The 19084-nt window shown below is 47.4% G+C and overlaps 7 protein-coding genes across 7 annotated transcripts; 4 read left to right on the top strand and 3 right to left on the bottom strand.

The window, feature by feature from the left end:
- Positions 1-54: 54 nt before the first annotated feature.
- BDW43DRAFT_96906 (ribosome-associated complex protein SSZ1) lies at positions 55-2458 on the top strand. Its single transcript, XM_032050789.1, has 5 exons — positions 55-255; positions 354-390; positions 465-591; positions 663-1434; positions 1495-2458. The coding sequence occupies exons 1-5, from the start codon at positions 166-168 to the stop codon at positions 2149-2151; spliced, it is 1683 nt and encodes a 560-aa protein (XP_031899703.1). The 5' UTR covers positions 55-165; the 3' UTR covers positions 2152-2458.
- Positions 2459-2849: 391 nt separating this feature from the next.
- Positions 2850-3696, bottom strand: BDW43DRAFT_300633 (SUR7/PalI family protein; the record flags this gene model as incomplete). Its single annotated transcript, XM_032044930.1, has 3 exons — positions 2850-3096; positions 3151-3333; positions 3404-3696. The coding sequence occupies 3 exons, from the start codon at positions 3694-3696 to the stop codon at positions 2850-2852; spliced, it is 723 nt and encodes a 240-aa protein (XP_031899702.1).
- A 3268-nt stretch (positions 3697-6964) lies between these two features.
- On the top strand, positions 6965-8457 carry BDW43DRAFT_300632 (cytochrome P450; the record flags this gene model as incomplete). The annotated part of the gene is made up of 6 exons (XM_032044929.1): positions 6965-7133; positions 7250-7390; positions 7428-7747; positions 7777-8043; positions 8111-8225; positions 8276-8457. The coding sequence occupies 6 exons, from the start codon at positions 6965-6967 to the stop codon at positions 8455-8457; spliced, it is 1194 nt and encodes a 397-aa protein (XP_031899701.1).
- Positions 8458-9631: 1174 nt separating this feature from the next.
- Positions 9632-10792, bottom strand: BDW43DRAFT_277729 (uncharacterized protein). Its single transcript, XM_032042093.1, has 4 exons — positions 10408-10792; positions 10230-10310; positions 9949-10117; positions 9632-9867 (listed from the first exon to the last, which is right to left on the bottom strand). Exons 1-4 carry the CDS (start codon positions 10502-10504, stop codon positions 9801-9803), a joined length of 414 nt encoding a protein of 137 aa, XP_031899700.1. The 5' UTR covers positions 10505-10792; the 3' UTR covers positions 9632-9800.
- Positions 10793-11075: 283 nt separating this feature from the next.
- On the top strand, positions 11076-15130 carry BDW43DRAFT_311612 (tRNA methyltransferase RSM22; the record flags this gene model as incomplete). Its single annotated transcript, XM_032047225.1, has 5 exons — positions 11076-11177; positions 11247-11432; positions 11500-11805; positions 11868-12244; positions 12532-15130. 5 exons carry the CDS (start codon positions 11076-11078, stop codon positions 15128-15130), a joined length of 3570 nt encoding a protein of 1189 aa, XP_031899699.1.
- Positions 15131-15771: 641 nt separating this feature from the next.
- Positions 15772-16333, bottom strand: BDW43DRAFT_311611 (DASH complex subunit SPC19; the record flags this gene model as incomplete). The annotated part of the gene is made up of 2 exons (XM_032047224.1): positions 15772-16140; positions 16202-16333. The coding sequence occupies 2 exons, from the start codon at positions 16331-16333 to the stop codon at positions 15772-15774; spliced, it is 501 nt and encodes a 166-aa protein (XP_031899698.1).
- Positions 16334-17979: 1646 nt separating this feature from the next.
- Positions 17980-18991, top strand: BDW43DRAFT_277714 (mitochondrial 37S ribosomal protein uS14m). The gene is made up of 3 exons (XM_032042092.1): positions 17980-18110; positions 18205-18376; positions 18442-18991. The coding sequence occupies exons 1-3, from the start codon at positions 18004-18006 to the stop codon at positions 18502-18504; spliced, it is 342 nt and encodes a 113-aa protein (XP_031899697.1). The 5' UTR covers positions 17980-18003; the 3' UTR covers positions 18505-18991.
- The last annotated feature ends 93 nt before the right edge of the window (positions 18992-19084 follow it).

Here is a 19084-nt window from a genome sequence, read left to right as displayed (position 1 = left end):
CAAACAGACCAAAAATTTTTTCTTCGTCTGGCAGAAAGAAGAGAATCATCCATTCCGAGGCGGAGTCCGAATTGTGTCCCATTTTCTATCTCCATTCTCTCCATTTCCTTTCCTTCTCTTTCTCCTTTTTCTTCCCTCTAACACATTCCCCTCACATAATTCACAATGAGTGACCAAACAAACGGCGCCCCCGAGCGTTTTGCTATCGGTATCTCTTTTGGCAATACCTCTAGTTCCATTGCCCGCATTAACCCTGTACGTTGAACCCCATTCGAGAGTCCAGTTATCCCTACAAGGCTGTCATTTTTTTGTCAAGATTGAGAAATCAGTGCTAACATCTAAATAATATATAGGAGGGCAAGCCCGAGGTTATCGCCAACGAGGAAGGAGGTTCGTCTATCTTATTCCCCGTTCCTGGTTGGTGGCGGGTAATTTCTTCATGCACAAACTTACGGTTTCAATAGACCGTCAGATTCCTTCCGTCCTCTCTTACATTCAGGGTGAAGAATACCACGGTACTCAGGCCAAGGCCCAATTGGTCCGCAACTCCCAGAATACTGTCGCATATTTCAGAGATTACCTTGGCAAGGAGTATGTCTTCCTCACATTAAGTTGACTCTTCATGTGAGACAATGAATAGTGCTGACATGAATACCCCACAGCTTCAAGTCGATAGATGCCACACCATGCCACAACTCGGCGCACCCTCAGCCTCACGAGTCCACCGTTGCTTTCTCCATTGTGGACTCCGAGAGCGAGACCCCTAGCACTGTCACCGTCTCCGAGATTGCGACCCGCCATCTCCGTCGTCTGAAGCAGTCCGCTTCTGACTACCTGGGTAAGGAGGTCAATGCCGCTGTCATCACTGTGCCTACCGACTTCTCCGATGCCCAGCGTGAGGCCTTGGTTGCCTCCGCCAACGCTGCTGGCCTTGAGGTCCTGCAGCTCATTCACGAGCCCGTCGCCGCTGCCCTGGCCTACGATGCCAGACCCGAGGCTACTGTTACTGATAAGCTTGTTGTCGTGGCCGACCTCGGTGGTACCCGCTCTGATGCTGCTGTTCTCGCTTGCCGTGGTGGCATGTACACTATCCTCGCCACTGCCCATGATTACGAATTGGGTGGAGCCTCTTTGGACAAGATCATCATCGACCATTTCGCCAAGGAATTCATCAAAAAGCACAAGACCGATCCCCGCGAGAACGCCCGTGGTCTCGCTAAGTTGAAGCTTGAGGGCGAAGCTGCCCGTAAGACCCTGAGCTTGGGTACCAACGCCAGCTTGAGCATTGAGAGTCTCGCAGACGGCATTGATTTCGGCTCCACCGTCAACCGTACTCGCTACGAACTTCTCTCCGCCAAGGTCTTTGCCCAGTTCACTAGTCTGATCCAGCAGGTTATCCAGAAGGCTGGCTTGGACGTCTTGGACATTGATGAGGTTGGTCACTTCCTTCATTATAGTTATAGTTTGAAAGGCATCACTCTAACTGTTCTCTAGGTCATCTTCTCTGGTGGTGCCTCTCACACCCCCAAGATTGCCCAGCTCGCCCGCAACATCTTTTCCGAGAAGACCCAGATCCTCGCCCCCTCCACTCTTACTGGTGCTATCAACCCCTCTGAGCTCACCCCCAGGGGTGCCGCTATCCAGGCCTCTCTCATCCAAGAGTTCGAGAAGGAGGATATTGAGCAGTCTATCCACCCCATGGTCACTGCCACTCCCCATCTGAAGAACGCCATTGGTGTTGAGTTCACCTCTGGTGAAGCTATCGAGTTCAAAGCTCTCCTGAACGCTGAGACTGCCCTCCCCGCTCGTCGCATCGCTCAGTACAACGCCCCCAAGAACGGTGGCGATGTCCTCATACGCGTCTGCGAGGGTGTCCGCGAGATCAAGGTCACCAAGCCCGAGCCCAAGCCCAAGGATGAGAAGCCCGAGGATGATGAGGACTCCGACTTCGACTCCGACGAAGAGGAGGAAGATATCCGTGAGCTCGTCTGGAAGACCGAGAAGCCCATTGCCGAGCTTGCTGTCAAGGGTGTCAAGGCCGGCAGCAAGGTTGAGTTGATGGTCCACGTCAACGCCGACCTGGGCTTGCAAATCACCGCTCGGGAAGTCGGCGGCCAGAACGCCGTCCGTGGTAGTGTCCAGGGCCCTTAAGTGCCTTGTCACCGGTAATATATAACGTATTTTCCTCTATCTATCCCAACAACATGACGGTTAATGCTTTGCTCCTTCCATGGATTTTATTAGAACCTCAAAATTTTATTAGACATCATGCATCTCTTTTCCCACCGCGGTAAATGACAGACGTCCCTATCTCTGTTTCCGCATCCTGTCTTGCTATGACTGTTTGATGATGAATGTATCAATGATGGTTTCGTCAAAAAGTATATAGAGAGGCCTAGACTCTAGAAATTTGGAATCTCTTTGCAGAACGATACTCCCTTTCTTTCAACCTCACAGCGAGATGGATCAACTCGATCGTTCTGATGGAAACCCCATTATATTACAATTACTACCTAGTACGTATAACAGCGAGAACAAGACAACATCAGATATCACCAAACAACACCCAGCACCACATAGACCCTGAAATCATCAATCACGAAAACGACCATGTGACTCCGAAGACTAAGCCACCGTAAGACATTACAGTACAAGAAGACACGAGTATATTTTTGACAGAAACAGGATCGTCTCCGAGAAAACGTCCATCGTGTAGTGGGCTCCTTCCCTAAGAAACCCCAAGTTACATCGAAATGCAACCATTCATTTCCTACCAATCCGGATTCACCGATCCCCATCCATCAACCCATCCTTCTCAAACAGACAGAAAAAGAAGCTATAGGATTAGCTTATGGGTTGGCTTCCTTGTTGCTTTGAACGCTATTAGACCGATTGGAGGAGAAGAAACCACGACGACGGTGCTCACGACCGCTATACCCGGACTCTTTGCGACCGACTGAGCCACCGAGGCAGTACAATATGCATGAGAGGAAAAGACATGCGACTGCTGTCCACATGAAACCGAAGGACTTGGCGCCTAGAGTGGCTTTTTGGCCGTTCTCATTGAACCTATTGCGACCCTGGACGTAGACGGCGCTGGGTGATGTCAGTAGGATTCAATTTAACACCGTAATTGGGGGTGGGACTTACGTTATCAGGCAAGTAGCGAGGATCTGGAAGACCAGGGCGATCCATGCCATCAGGGAGGAGATATAGCTGCCGATACGGGTGCACATGGCTAGGAACCCGGTAAGGAGGGAGACAACGCCGAAGAAGAGGGCGATGATGAGGAACGGGAAGCTAAAGCGGGAGGTCAGGAAGTAGTGCTTTGATCTGTGAGGTGTTAGTTAGCGGTTGGATCTGTATATGGGTTGATTGGGGCGGTCATTGCTTTGTTGCTTACCCGATGAATGCCGCGGGGATGTTGGTTGTCGTGTCGAAGGTGCGGTGGCTTGGGGGGTCGAATGGGTAGTCGGGGTAGGAACTTCCGCATTCACTCTTCCCCTTGTCGTTCACGGCGCAAAGGTTCCAGTATGTCCATCGAGACACTGCCGGTGCGCCTGGGATGTTGCCCGTGTTGACTTGGAGGAAATAGATTTCGTTCAACGGGGTCGAGTTCCTGGCTCCTCCAAGTAGAGTGAGGAACATTAACAATAGAGCTCCGGCCGTGAAGAATAGGCCGAGAAAGCCCAGCATTACTCCTAGACAGGTTCATGTTAGTGAATGCTTTGCGACTGAGAATGACGGGAGAAGGTGATACTTACTGCTGAAAGCCATGACGGAAGTTGTTGGCCTTCTGACCGGCTCAGGATGGTTAAGAAGATTATATTAACCACACAAGCCTCAATAGAAGATTGTGCAGTGCAGTATCTCAAGCGATTAGATGCGATGGAGCGATGTACAGCAGAAGTGGATGTGGGGAGTCGAGCGAAAAGAGGTGGGAAGAAGCAGTGGGAGTGGGAGACACAGCTAGGGCTTTAGGTATTAAAGTGGTACTCCGGGGATCCCGGGAACCCATGATGTTGAGTAGTGATATAATTATGAGAAGGTGAAGAAAATATACTGTACGGTCTCGACGTCATCGTTGCACCTGGCCCCGCTAACCTTTCCTCGGCTAGTCCCAACCTTACTTGACGCCAACCCATTCGGGTAACCTAAAATGAACGTCCATGACGTTGTTGGTACTTTGAGGTTACAACCAACTTCCACTTAACTGTGTATGATCCAGTCCTTTCACAAGGCGATCCCTGGTTGACGTGGGGCTTTCTCCAGGAAAAAATTCAATGCCGCATATTCCTTTCTCCCTTCTGCCTATCGTTCCTTCGTTCCCTTCAAGGTATGGGAAAAGGTTTGTCACGATCTCTATACTGTGCCCAAGATTTGGGATAAAGAACCCCGATGGTCCTTTCATGAACCCCAATGGACATGGATAGCTACATGGGGTAATTCGCCACGACCTGCGGTACAGTTAGTGCAGGAATAGATACATCCTCTCGCCCAATATTTCTATTCGATCTACCTTACCTCCAGACGCGAACGACGTGTTCTCTGTACCGGCATGTCTAATGTCCAAATATTCATGTGAAGCGTCGGCTTCCCTGCATCAAAGCTTAAAATTCCGTTCAGATAGTAATGGTTTATGTGCATGATATCATACCTTTGGGGCCATCCTCTAGGCACCCGGAGTTAAGATTTCAAGATACTTATATTTATTTGCCTTACACGCCTAACTAAACAATATTGACTTAGAGCCCCAATCAGCATCTTTTTGCTGGCTCCACCCTTTACATTCATTTCGGCCTAGGTCTTATTAGCTGCGTTCCCATTCAGTCTGCTGTCGGGTAGCTTTGTATTTGTGCGACAGGTTTGGGGGATGCAGCGGCAATGAGCAATCCCTTGCCAATTCTACGCAGTTCGCCAATTTGTTCAAAGATACCCTCTGCTGTTATTGTTCGCTCGTATATCACACCAATTCTATACCCTGCCGATGCAATTGCCGTTCGATTCAAAAACAATTAGCTACAACTGGTCTAGCCTTGCACTAGAATATCATCTTTAACCTACCGACCCGAACCGGCATTCTAGCTAGTGCGGAGTAGTCTTACCCACTATTCAAATTCTCGCACGGATCATCCTTAATCATTCAATTTGATCCTATTGACAATAATACCATATACATTTACGAATTTTCTCTGTATTACATGAAGCTACTACACGGTCCTTATTAATGAATTTGATTTGAGATACTTGCTGAGAAGTTTGAGTATACAAGGCAGCAGCTTTACCCAATTTTTCAGGGCCCAGGGGAAGACATCTAAATGTTCGTTGATATCTGTGCCGAGATGAAGTTGATCAAGTTCTAATCCATAATGCACATAGGGTTTGAGCATATCCTAATGCAGAACCATTGTACGGCCCAGCATCCAGGCCTCAAGCATATACAGCATCAGAGAAGGTCTTGGACTCACTATTAGCTGCCATTCGACGGATCTTTGGCGCCGCCGCCTGCTAGCGAGGCAGACGAAATTGCAGTGGAACAAGGCCTAAAAGCTGGATTTTCCATGGATAGTACGGCTGAGTGTTGGGCAACGTGGCTCATGTCCGAAGCAAAGGTCCATGGCTGGCTCAGGTCAAAACATCCACGGGCCCTCATAACTAACGGCAGCTGCTCATTGTAACGAATCAGTCCAGTTTCTTTGTTTCCACTCTACTGATCGAAAGTGTTAAGAAAATGTAACCCGTCATAGTCTTGCATCATTTCTGTAAGTTGTTGTTGTTGTTTATATACGACAACTGACAGGTCTAGTAGTACAGTGCAGATCAAAGTACTGCTGTTGACTCATTACGCAGTGGAAATTTGGCGAACTCTCATGCTTCAATCAGGATGAAGCGCAGGCACTGAAGAGTTTAGCTACAAATCTAATCCCAAGATTTCTCTGCTCTACATTCCGAAAGCTGGTCCAAGCACTACCTCCTGGACAGCCACTCTTCATCACAACTTGCCAGTCCTGTGGTGAAGTAAAAACAAAAGTGATAAAGGAGCTTACCAAGATTCTCGAAGAAGCGCCTTTAGTTAAACTGCTTGTCACTGATATAGCTGATATAGTCGATTATTCGACATCAATCAATATTTTGAGAATGATGAGAAGTTGTTCAGACCTGCGAAACCGCCAGCCAGGCTCAAGGGTTCAGCTGATACGCAGTTGGATCGGAAATTAAGTTCTCACACCGGATAATAGAGAACTGTCTTTCAGGGTTTAGCAAAGCACCTGGGCGGAATACATAATATTTCCAATGATAGCACGGTAATCTAAGTAGTTCTCAACTATTATGGAGTTACTTGTGCGATCTCAAGTATACCGAAGCGGTACAGTTCCATCTCTATCCTTTGTTCGCAAACCTCGAGAAGGTATTATAAAATTTCATTACTCTAACATTACCATGTATATTAGTGGGGCGAGGCAATTAATGCCTATCAGTAGCCTCCTCAAAACTCTTCAAACGACGACGAAGAAGGTACAATGCTTTTCCATTGCCCAAATAGTAAACTTGTAGCGTGCCATACGGTAAACGAGCCCAAACATGGTCTCACCTGGTACGACTATTTCCTGAGAAAAGACCACCACGTATTTACAGATGACATATTCCCATCTAAGTGTGGGAGGTGACTTAGGGTAATTATATTCCGCTATCTTGCTTACCGTTATACAAGAACCGGTTCTGATTCCGAATTCCTAGATTCAGCAAGAAACGGTGGTGCTGAACAAGGAGAAATAAACTATAATATCGTATCCTTTTTTGATGCCCGTTAGATCTTGGCTTTGCACGGCCACATCGTTTTCGAAAGTATAACTTGGGAGAGAAAGCCTATGCAGAAGAGGTTCCTGTGACTTTGCATCTTCTCAAATGCAGGATTTATTCTGAGAGCAATTCCGACTAAAATGGTACATAAATACATAATATTATGTTCTTACTATATGCAGTCATTGTCTTTTTTATACTAGGGAGGGTATGCTATCGCCTTTACTTCCATCCACTTCGTTCATTTCCGGGACTAAAACTCGCCGCTATCACAACCCTGTATGAGTTTTACTTTGCAGTGATTAAAGATGGTCAAGTTTTCTGGGAGCTTGGTAGGTTGCATGATAAATATGGCACTTGATACACTTATTGCGTGCCAACAAAACTTCCTTTTGGCTTCTTGGAAACGCTAACATACTTGAACGACCTATTGTCCGCATCGCTCCAGATGAACTTTACATAAGAGACACCTCGTTTTACAACGAAATATATGCTAATGATGCTCGAGTGACGGAAAAGGCTGCACCATTCATTCGCTCGTTCAGTGTACCAGGGTCAATGGTTGCAACTGTTGGCCACAATCATCATAGTTGCGCCGCAAGATACTGAACAGGTACTTATCCAAGAGAAAATCGAAACCTTGATGCAACACTTCAAGAAAGCGCATCGAGAGCAAAGTATTATAAGCCTCTTTGTGGCCTTTTCAGCATTAACTGGGGATATCATCTCATATTATGCATATGGTACAGACTATTGCTTCCTAAAGGACATCAACAACTCCAATGCTGTAAAAGCAGCTGCAGAGTCTTTTGGATCTTTCAGCCAAGGGCTTAGATCCATTCCTTTTGATTTGCCCAGGATTAGGCGTATTCCTTCCAACGTGATGGAGAAGGTTTTTTCCACCAGCAGCCAGAATGATCAGGTTGCAAGAGATGATAGGGGAACAGTCCAAAAGTGGCAAAGTCTGCTAAGCAGACAAAGTCACTCCCAAATACAGTGTTCAAGTCTTTAATTGATCCGAGCCTTCCCCCACTGGAGCGAACATTGGATCGGCTGCAGGACGAGGGATTTGTTCTTCTTGGAGCGGGAACAGAGACAATTTCATGGGCACTAAGTGTGACCGTGTTTTATTTGTTGAGAAATAATATCCTCGTCTCCCGGCTTCACGAAGACCTTAAAACTGTGATGCCGGAACAAAGAGACGTCCCCAGGCTATTTGAGCTTGAGACTCTGCCGCTGTTGGTATGGTACATTTTTCTTCGTCATTTTTTTTTAAGATGGGCAAAGGATCATTGCTAATCCCAAGAAGCGCGCAGTGGTAAATGAGGGCCTTCGACTGTCGTTTGGAGTACTTACTCATCTGCCACGAGTCGTCCCTTTGGATCCATTGAACTACAAAGGGCAAATTATACCAGCAGGCATAAGTCTATCAAAATAGTTGTCTAATAAATATAGCTAAGACTATAACAGACAGCCGTAAGCCAGAGCATATATTTTATCCATATGGAACCTCAATATTTCCCGGATCCACGCACATTCAACCCAGGACGATGGCTCGGTCCTGCGGAGAGAAGAGCCCTCGAATCGATGATCGTTTTATTTTCAAGGGGAAGCCGGCAATGTCTAGGAATGAAGTACGTGCTCCCTTTTGCATAGGGCCAGATTTATTCACAACTGTAAAAACACTGATTATGCTATGGGACAACCTCGCTTACGCGGAACTCTTCCTTACTCTCGCTACTGTTGTGCGTCGATTTGATCTGAGATTCGTTGAAACTACTCTCGGTAATATCGAGCCATATAGAGACCATTTTATCACTGTTCCAAAGAATAGACATACTAGTATAAAATCACGCAGGAATGTGCATAAAATTGAAGGTTTGAGCTTGTTCTACTTTATGTACAATTCTGTCTGGAGCTTTACGCAGAAATAGCTAGAGTGAATCTGTATAATGTATCCAAGTGGTGTGGATAAGAAGATAAACCGTGAGGCTTCCTACAGGCTCTCCGATGGTAACAGAAGCTGGGGTAGGGATAGTATCTCTACCGCCAAGGGGTGCTATTGATGGGGTTATGCAGAATTAACCCACTCATTGCCACTTTTACCAACAACAACAACAACAACAACAACAACAAAAAAGAGCTGTGGAAGGACGTTGACCAGTCAACGAGAGTGCATCCGCCTTATTATATTCGCCTGCCACACTTTCTGACCATCGTTTGCTTCCCAGATCTTGATCCCTGTTCTGTTGCGGAGCAATACTTCAACTTTGGGCGAGATCCACGCGACTAGCGATGAATCCTAGCAGTCCCTCGACCCAGCATATAGCAGTTTTTTGCTCAGGATTTGAATGGGCAACGTAGTAAAATACTTTTATACCCCACCGTCAATGACCCCGCACTAGTCATATAAGGCAGCGGAGACCACGCTGCTCGGTTTTTTCAAGAAGCAAGGGGTAGACTTGAGAATGTACTTTTGTCCAAGCTGAGCTCCAATAGCATATTGACTAAACAGGATCTTCGCGGATATCGGACAGATCACTTGCAGGTATGGGTCTCCTCAGAAGATGTAATCCTCCATTTAGAAGAGTATAATAGGTTCTGCTCCCCATACCGCATCCCTTATTTGGGGCCATAATAGTAGCCTACATACTGCAGCGGTCTACTAAATCTCCAGTGCTATGCCTTAATAACGGGTCCCTGGATTGCCCTGATTTTGTTACTGCAGATGGGGTGTATTTCTAAGAGCTTGAGGATACTACAATAATTGAACTGCATTGGTGGTTCTTTTCTTTACGGGAGAGGAGACGCAGGAAACAGGTACTAGCCGGCTGAGCTGAGCTTTCCAATAGATTGTGCTTATAAAAGAATAACCACAGCTTTTCTTAACTGCATGAGATAAGGTCTAACATTACAGGAAACAGACTTTTAGCACACAGAAAATTGTAATACAGCGAACCAGCTATCTGGTGGACTGGGCAGATCACGGATGACTGAAGCTATTTCTGCCATTGACACAACTGAAATTTCTCATCGCTCTTTTTGTGGAACATTGCCGCGCAAATCCTAGACGGTGCTCTGGTCAGCGAGGAACAGGGAAGAAAGCAATAATGAAGCCAAACGAAAGGTAGGGGAGTAAATCCATACCGAACATCTGTTTCGCTGACCCAGTTGACCACAACCCGCTTTCTTCCCGCGGAGCCACCTTGAGGGAATGGTATAGTGCGCAACAATGGATACTCATATAGGGCCGTGGTGTCGCAGTCCTTAGCCATACCAAGGCCCTCAAGGTTGCTGAAATAATGGGGAAAGCCGCCTGTTTAGTCGTTGGGATTAGATGTTATTATTCTCTGCGATCTATTTCCGTTTCATGGAGTGGATAACTTTGATCCGGGATATGGAAAATGCCGTAGCTGATTCTGGCTTACCAGGCGTTCTTTCTGCATTGTGATTCTCTAGGGCTTTTAGGCACGCGTTTACAAGGTCATCTTTGGTGAAGACTTCCGTCTCTAAGAAGCAATGTGTTAGCGGCCTAGCTTAAACAACCAATGTGGTGTAGCATCAATGGGAGATACTGTAGCTATAGAAAGTATATGGGCTACTCACCACAGGTCACACTATCCTTGATGAGGTTCGAGTTGAGAACATCCCCTAGTCCTATAGAGGAAAGGAGGGCAACTGCGAGAATAACGGGCGACTTCATGTTGTTGATGACAAGCGCCGAAGGGTCAAATTTTGAACTACCTAGTATGCGTTGATAAAAGAAAGATGGATATTGGAGTGATAGGAAGAGAGATGTTCATATCTTTATATTATATATATTTCAACATATATCGATGTGACTGCTGGTCAAATGAAAGAAAGTTGGATACCACTTCGTACACGAAGGCTTTTATACCTAGGCTACAATTAATATAGCCGAAGGTGGGTGACTATAAAAAATCATATAGCCTATTCAAGAGAATGGGCCACTCATAATGTATGTAGTCATAGTACAGCTCTAGGAGTAACCTGACTGATCTATGCAAGGCCGATTTTGATCTAGATTTCGATACATGGTTTAAAGCGGATTACATAATTATGCAGGTGATCGATCTAACTACTGTACGGTACAGCTTAACATCACGAGAACTGTACCGGTCACGAGATAACACCCAACTTACCGAACAGTCTTCTCTACTAAATTTTTCCCTTCCCTTTTATAATTGGCCTCTGAGAATCACCACCTACCGTAAATAACGCAAATATCAATCAAGTGGATTCGCTTAGCGGGGATGGCGACTTGGGTATACCCACCACTACCTCCGCTGCAGTTGGAACAGGAAGCTGATAGTGCATTGGTACACCTCTCCCTAGATCACATCGAACTCCTGTTGGTTTTATTTTGAGACATAGTCTTTGCCCTTATGGTAAATTCTAGCTGTTGACCCTTGACAACGATACAGGCTAGGGAATTAGAATGGCTGCTGCGCTCTCTGCAAGACTCTCTAGCTTCCGTAAGGGAAGGCCTGCATGAATGCGCTGCGCTACTGGCCCCCAAAGAACCAGGCTCAACATTAGTATTATCCTCTTTACGGTCCGAATGTGTGAAAGGCTTTGTGACAAGGGTCGGAACAAAAATCGTGAAAGGCGTGCGTTATCCGTGCTTCGAATCCCCTATTCCTTTGATGGGACGAGTAGACTAATCCTATGCGCTAGGATATCCAACTACGTATTAGTTCCCTTGCTTCTGCGCGCGGCTCCCCAACAACTCGTTTATGCTTGTCAAATTCTGCCGACGCTCCTGAGCTCGTGTTACACCAGTTAGTTTCGGTGAGGAACTTGGTCAACCAGAGTCTCGATGTGGTGGACGTCAGCACTTGGACGGGCGATCCGCTTAATGCGAGTTTCATATATGGACAACTGCGTCTTCTCTATGAAACTCTCTCCGAGGCTCGACAGATGTTGAAGGGTGAAGGCGACCAAGTCAGGGGCAAGTGGTGGGAGACAAGTGCCCTTGAGGATGTAAGTTTGGCTGCCTATTATTCCCCCCCCTTTTGAATGGTAACTAACTATTAGCCGCGAAGATGTTTGACCCGCCGGTGCCGCCAAACCTTTCGTTCCACCTATCGATAGCTGACTCAGCCCTCGTCCTGTATCTAAGGACGCTCGAGTCCAGTACCCCCACGCATACTCCCACTGCTTTTGCTACCGATATCTCTTTGACCGGGTTCAATATACGAGACCGTTTGTTCGGAACTCGACATCGTCCACATGATGAAGTCGGAGATGTTTTCACTTGGAAGGGCGATGAGGTCAAAGTAAGAGAGAAGATCCGCGTGGAAAGTCAGGACCCCAGCCTGATGGCAGTCATGGCTAAATTGACTGCTCTGCAACACGAAGTAATGAAATGGATTACAGCACTGAAAGTGCTCATGGGCAATGAGGATACAGATAGCGAAGAGTAATTTTGACAAATCCTAGACTGTACTTACTGCTATACATATACCTTAAATGCTTGAATATGTATTACCTACTCTTAAGTATCAAAACTTAAGCCCTTAAAATGGAGATGGCATAGTTTATGTTAAGTTGTGCTACATAAATTACACAATCAAATTTTTCTCGCCAATAGGAAGCCCGGAATTTCTGATGCCGTATTTCTTGGCAAAGATTTTCCTGCTGAAGAGCTTCTCACGAGTGGCGTTCCTCTTCCATCCCTAAACACAGGTCGCTGATTATCGCTTCTAGAATTGTGGAAGCGTTGAGGATGCTGTCACGATCTCCGGCATCAAGGGCGAGCCGGTCTTGCTCTCACAGCCTTCTACGCACGATCGCATCCAAGTCGTCGCAAATCTGTTCGCAACAGCTCCGCGGCGGAGCTGCCAGCCTCATAGCTCAGCGATACAAATGCACAAACGCGCGATACCAGTTCTCCCTTAATTCACCTATCGGATTCCCTCGCAAAACCGCTACCGGATATGCAAGCAGTGGATTGAAGCACGAACGGCGATATACGTCTACGGTGCCATCTGCTGATGCCGATGTCAATACGGAACGGAAGGACGCTATCTACGACGTGATTGATAAGATTGAACAGAATGAGTTGGAGTTGGCCGAACTCATGGAGGAGCTAGACCTGTTGGATGATTATCACAAGGCTCTCAATTTGGATGGCCCGGAGTTTGATCATGCGTTTAGCCAGACGATCGGCCATCGGGATCAAGAGCATCTGGAAGGGCGCGTCCAGACGGCAAGGCAGGTATTCGGAGATACTCTACCGGATGGGTTCTTAAACGACACTGAGCTTCATTTATATACTCAATTGTATGGCGAGCCGATAGTGCGCGAGGAGCAGCTGGGGGTCGAGCCAGAGGAAGACGAGAGGGACCCGGATATTTTATACCGTGAGGATGGCGAGGGAGGATGGGAAGAAGTCAATCTTGAGCAGATTGAGTCCGATGCCGAACCACCCCTTGTATATGATATGGAAGTTGGTCCAGTTGAGGATGAAACTCTCGCCATGCAACGGACAAGGGAAGTGGCGGAACAGCTGGGCGGAGAAATTATGCTGGAGCAGTTTGAAGACGAGGCAAACCCCGACGACACGCCTCGACTTCATCCCTTGACTGTTGAGGGGAAGTTCTCTACTGACCCTAGTACGGTATTTCTGCCCAAGGATACATTAACTGGTCCAATTTCCATCATCCTGGGCGACTACTCCAATAAGCATATCGCGGATGTTGCCCATCGCACCTTTGGGGGTACTCGTCTCCCTTATTCTACTACAACTCCTCCACCGCGCGCGCAGATACCTCAGCGTCCTATTCCACTAGAAGCTTCCCATCGTCATATGTCGGAGATGGAGGCGAATGCATACATTGCGGCTCTTTACCCCGGAATGTATACGTCTGTATTGAGCGTTCTGGTAGAGGTTCGAAAGCGATTGGGCACGGACTGGATGCGCGAGCTCATTTCAAAAGAAGGGGGTCCCCATATTCTTGATGCCAGTGCTGGTGGTGCAGGTGTCCTAGCATGGAGAGACGTTATTCGCGCAGAGTATGAGCTCATGGTCCCAGACCACCCGAAGACAAGTCCAATTCCCGTAGGCAAATCGACTGTGGTCACTGGTTCTGAAGCTCTTCAAATGCGGGCAAGTTTGATGTTGGAAAATACTTCATTCCTACCTCGCCTGCCCGACTATGTTCACATTCGCGAGAAACCTACCCTAGATGATGAGAGGCCTGCCCCAAAGCGAAAGCAATACGATATTATCGTGGCCCCCCACAGCTTGCTCAACATTGAAGAAGAGTTCCTACGCAAAGAGCATGTGGAGAATCTATGGAATCTTCTTAACCCCAATGGAGGTGTCCTAATCCTACTTGAGAAGGGACACCAGAGGGGATTCGAGGCAATCGCCGGAGCCCGTGAGATGCTTCTCAAGCGCCTTATCTCGAGTCCTGACTCTACAGAGTACACCAACTTCACCGAATCGCCGGTTGACGACTCGCCCATAAAGAAGGAACCCGGAATGATTGTAGCGCCTTGTACTAACCATGAGAAGTGTCCCATGTTTAACACTCCTGGCCATTCTAAGGGCCGCAAAGATTATTGTCATTTCCAACAAAGGTATATCAGACCGCAATTCCTCCAGCGTATTTTGGGAGCCAAAGATCGGAACCACGAAGATGTGAAGTTCAGTTATATCGCTGTTCAACGCGGTGTGGACATGCGTGAGGTGAAAGGAATCGTACAAGGAGCCGAAGCCGCAGAGGCGGCATTCGCTGGATATGAGGATTTACATGACCCAGCTACCGAAGAGCCGGGAGCATCAGATGAGGCTACTGCGTCCCAGCCTGAGGTAGGCGAACAAGCCAAGACCGAGCACTTCCATACCTTGTCTCTTCCTCGTATTGTGTACCCCCCGATGAAACGTCGTGGGCACGTCATCTTCGATTTCTGCACGCCCGCTGGAAAGATTGAGCGCTGGACCGTTCCCCGTTCCTACAGTCGTCGGGCATACAAGGATGCCCGTAAAGCAAACTGGGGAGACCTGTGGGCTCTCGGCGCGAAGACCCGTATTTCAAGAAGCCTAAGACTTGGTGATAAGCATGGGGAAGGCAAGAAAGAACGGTTGGCCAGGCGGGCAGCCCTGAAAGCTGAACTAGCGGAGGAGGGTGAACTTGAGCAGCAATCCGAGAGTTCTGAGTGGCCTGAGCTGCCAATTCCGGCACGAAAGAAGGGCCAAACAATCCCTAGCTGGAAGAAGCATGCAGACAAGAAGAAGATGAGACAAGCGACAAAGAAGCATGCCGCTGCAAAAGTAGCGCAGGATGAATCCTTCATTTAAATGTTGAAACGCTTTATTTCGGACAGTACATCGTTTGACGGAAACCACAAGGCATAGGGCTACGGCGCATGGATGGTTCAAATTTAGGTGAAAGCACCTGGGCTCCATTTCTTGAAAAATGTATTATAAATGTACTATAAATGACAGATATATGTAATTAGACCCCAACTGTATGGCTGATTGAGCTCTTCACTCAATTCAATGGGACTAACATTCCTCTCACATCCAACGTCGACAGCATCTTATATTCCATAGGCTATACAGAAGCGAAGCGCATTCAGACGCTTCATGTGGCGGTGTAACTGGGTTAGTGATGACTGCATATCTTCAATTGCTGCGAATGATGATAAGGCCGAAACTTATTGTCGCATCTCTACTCCCGCTTTAGCTTTTGCATTTCAATAAAACGTGCCCCGACACCGCGTCAAATACATCGCTAATATTAGCGCACAAAGCATATGTATCTCATGGACGCGTTCTGAATGTTGGTCCGCGGCGGCAGAGATATGTTTCTCACAAGCTCGAATCGCCAAGCTCAAAGCACCTAACCGACGTGATGCTAGATGCGTTTAGGTAACCCATATGATAGTGGCGACACCTTTTGACAGTTGGCCTTTCCCACCTCATGGGTGCTAGCTGATTCACTGAGCAGCCATGCTCTTCCTCAATTGACGCTCGCACTGTTTACTTTGCAGTTCCAATCTCTCAACCGCATATTGCAGCCTTTCTTTCTTCTGTACTAATCGCCTGTGCTCCGCTGCTTTCGCAGCACTGCCTTTTTGCCGATCGCCAAAGGTACTGTGACTACGACTTGGGGGTTGGCGGCTCTCGCTGGAGTATAGTCTGCCTTCTTGAAGCTCGGCTTTGGCTCGGAGAGCTTGTTCGCGACGTGATAGCTTCTCGATGTGGGCTGAAGCTAAAGAGAGCAAGTGCGCAATGCTTGGGGTAATTTCATCTAGAAGCGATTGCTGTGCTTCGCGGAGAGTAGGCTCTGGGAGAAGTTCAAAGTGCTATAATTGGAATAGGTTAGTATTTTAGTCGGGTTTCGCAAGGGTCGTTGTTGGCACCTACTCGGGTCGTTTGCAAGACCTTACACAATCGGGGAAAGTCGCTAACGCCGGACTCGAGAGTGGAGATTGATGAGTCGATAATTTGCAGCGATGATTGAAGGGACACAACTGAAGCAGAAAGCGATGCGGCCATGGCGATGTGCGGACGAGAAAGTTGTAGATATACAGATAAAGTTGGAGTAGTTAGTAGTTGAAATCATGCTACTCTGCCTTTGTTTACAGGCGGGGCTAACGGAGCGGCAAAAGCGGCAACAGGTTCGTGCGGTTATGGTAAAAGCGGCCGGGAGTCGGACCTCCGGGCAAAACTCGTTCCCGCTCCTCCTCGTTGCACCGTATTCCGCCTACATCAACTCACCTCTCTGCTCCATCCTCTCAGAACATTCCTCGTGCAATACACTAATCGTCGCCATGTCTCTCCTCGGAAAGAAGTTTCCCACCCCCATCGGTAAGATTCCGCGTCTACCGGACGTTCTCGCTAGGTTGAAGCTGGATGAAAGCTGACTGACTGACCTCGTTACAGCCAAGCCTCTGGGCCCCTTCTTCGCTGCCGGTATGCCTCACGACCCATTGCAGTTGCTTTTTTGAATACGTTTGCTCCTTTTCATTCCGGCTACGGGAATATACCTGGATGAAGGCAGGAAGTACTGGATCTCGGATACTAACGGTAATGTCTCCAGGCGTTGTCGTACTCTACGGCGTCAACTCCTTCGCCAACGTCCTCATGAATAGTGAGTCGCCCTGATTTCCACAATCACGAGATGTTCTTGTTCTCCAGGGACTGTCGTACTGTTCCAACGCGAGCAATCCCTGCAATGACCTAACCGTAGCTAACCTCGGTTTTCTCTTCCAGCCGCCGAGTACAAGAACGACCCCCGCAACCCCAACCTCAAGAACAGCAAGCACTAAATTAATCTCTGTTAATCTGAGTATGTCGATATGACGGAAGCAAGAGGAATATGGGAGGTGACTGATTACCCGGATTGCTCTTTCGTCCAAGTTTCGGTTTGCGGGCAGTTGTTCTGTACAGGCATATAGACTATACCGTCATAGGATCTTGACGAATTGACAAGTTGTACCACTATTACTATGGTCGTCTTATGCACTACCGATTCCATCTATTTCTTTATCCAGAGCGCCGTCTCTACGCGTAGTTCCGCCGGGAAGTGGCAGCAGCATATGTCTGCACCATGTGCTCTTTGCCCATGGGATACTACTTTCTGTGATATTCTACACCTACTAATGGAGCAGACCTTTTTCCAGTTTCTCTTGGCATAATGGCTACATAGAGGGTGTAAGGAGTATACATTCTAAGAATTGAGGCTTCATCCCAACAGTTTATGATCCCGCGTCATGGCATGGACGATCTGATCCATTTCTTCTATTATACCTCCGAATCTACCGACTCGGTCAAGACAAGTTACATGCAGTAGCTCACTTAAAATAGTGGCTACGAGATAGTACGGATACGATGTGCATTGGGACAGCAGGTACCTATCTTTTACCCGTGAGAATCGGGGTGCTCCAGTAGCTTTCAAGTATTCTATACACACAATGGCCTGTGAAGTCACCCTTGTGAATTGTAAAAACCCACCTTGCACCCGTTCGTACACTCCAGAGTTGTAGCTCTATATCAATGAAGACCGGACGGATGGGGATCGCTAGCCGTCACTTCTGGTCGCAAATGACCATGGCCGCTAGTCCCAATCCAGTCAGTGTATTTTCCCGTGACCCCAGAACTCCGAGCAAAACTACCATCAAGAGGTAATAAGTCCCGACAACCAGACCACATCAATCAAGTACACCATGTCGCTCTTCAGATCAAAGCGCTTGGACCTGAGCGGGTTCATCAACGGCCGTGTCATCCGCGATCACACCAAACGGAAGGTTTTCGAGCAGTACGAGCCTGAACGGTATGCTCACAAGACTTTTTTCTTTACCTTGTCGCATCCCTCTGTAATGAGGAATCCAGGGAAATATATCTAACGATTGATTTTGATCCTATAGTCAAGCTCTCCGCTACATTATCCGCAACACCTCTCTTCCTCAGCGTACCCGTGCTCAGGCTCAATTGCAGCTTTCCCAGATGCACGCCTACACCCGACCTACTCAGATCAAGAACCGCTGTGTGGCCGGCGGTATCGCACGAAGTGTGATTCGTGACTTCAGAATTGCTAGAGTGAGCATATTCCCTATTATATTATTCTGTTTTGAAGTATGGCCCTCATCTGACATACCTCTTAGTACCAATTCCGTCAACAGGCACTGGCTGGTGAGCTACCGGGTGTGAAGAAGGCCAGTTGGTAGTGTGTCCATATATTGCGGGTTGTTCTTTTATATTCATGGCTACTGGATCGGCCGGTTTGCACGAGGGCGTTTACTTCCATACTTTTTAAGAGAGATGTACAATATATCAACTGCCGGGTTTTAATAGACGGTGCGTGCCAAATGTTCTCCCCTGACGGTGTCTTTTGGGGGGGGGGGTTTTGTATTGAGTGTGCAACGCTGCTTTTCATACATAAAATGCTCGACTTGTAAGTACTACTTGTCTATGTTCAGCGCATGTCACATGTCAAGATTCTGTAACATTCCCTGAGGCCATATACTAAGACAAAGACAATATCACCAAGTGACCACCGGCTATAGCTATGAGCAACTTGGGGACCGCTCTTGGGTATACTTACTGAACCTGGTGCCTGATTGTTCGCTTTGTGAAAACCATGTGAAAGGATTCACTTTTTAGAATTGAAAGATATCTATCTGTATTTCGTTACCAAGAGCTATGGAATCTTAAATCGGCCCTAAATTGAAGTGATTGCTTTGAACTTGTATTTCATCTCAACCTACTGCTGATACTCTTCATTTAATGTTTATCAGTCAACCTCTC

The sequence above is a fragment of the Aspergillus alliaceus genome (assembly GCF_009176365.1).
Source record: "Aspergillus alliaceus strain CBS 536.65 unplaced genomic scaffold BDW43scaffold_25, whole genome shotgun sequence".
Classification (NCBI taxonomy): domain Eukaryota; kingdom Fungi; phylum Ascomycota; class Eurotiomycetes; order Eurotiales; family Aspergillaceae; genus Aspergillus; species Aspergillus alliaceus.
This window is presented reverse-complemented; position numbering and strand designations above follow the sequence as displayed.

Coding starts and splice junctions, on each gene's coding strand:
- BDW43DRAFT_277729 (XM_032042093.1), bottom strand. CDS start 10,504: ATGAAGTCGCCCGTTATTCTCGCAGTTGCCCTCCTTTCCTCTATAGGA. Junction 10,311..10,407: donor CAAGGATAGTGTGACCTGTG/GTGAGTAGCCCA, acceptor ATTGCTTCTTAG/AGACGGAAGTCTTCACCAAA. Junction 10,118..10,229: donor CAATGCAGAAAGAACGCCTG/GTAAGCCAGAAT, acceptor ACGACTAAACAG/GCGGCTTTCCCCATTATTTC.
- BDW43DRAFT_277714 (XM_032042092.1), top strand. CDS start 18,004: ATGTCGCTCTTCAGATCAAAGCGCTTGGACCTGAGCGGGTTCATCAAC. Junction 18,111..18,204: donor GAGCAGTACGAGCCTGAACG/GTATGCTCACAA, acceptor TTGATCCTATAG/TCAAGCTCTCCGCTACATTA. Junction 18,377..18,441: donor GTGACTTCAGAATTGCTAGA/GTGAGCATATTC, acceptor CATACCTCTTAG/TACCAATTCCGTCAACAGGC.
- BDW43DRAFT_96906 (XM_032050789.1), top strand. CDS start 166: ATGAGTGACCAAACAAACGGCGCCCCCGAGCGTTTTGCTATCGGTATC. Junction 391..464: donor TATCGCCAACGAGGAAGGAG/GTTCGTCTATCT, acceptor CGGTTTCAATAG/ACCGTCAGATTCCTTCCGTC. Junction 1,435..1,494: donor ACGTCTTGGACATTGATGAG/GTTGGTCACTTC, acceptor ACTGTTCTCTAG/GTCATCTTCTCTGGTGGTGC.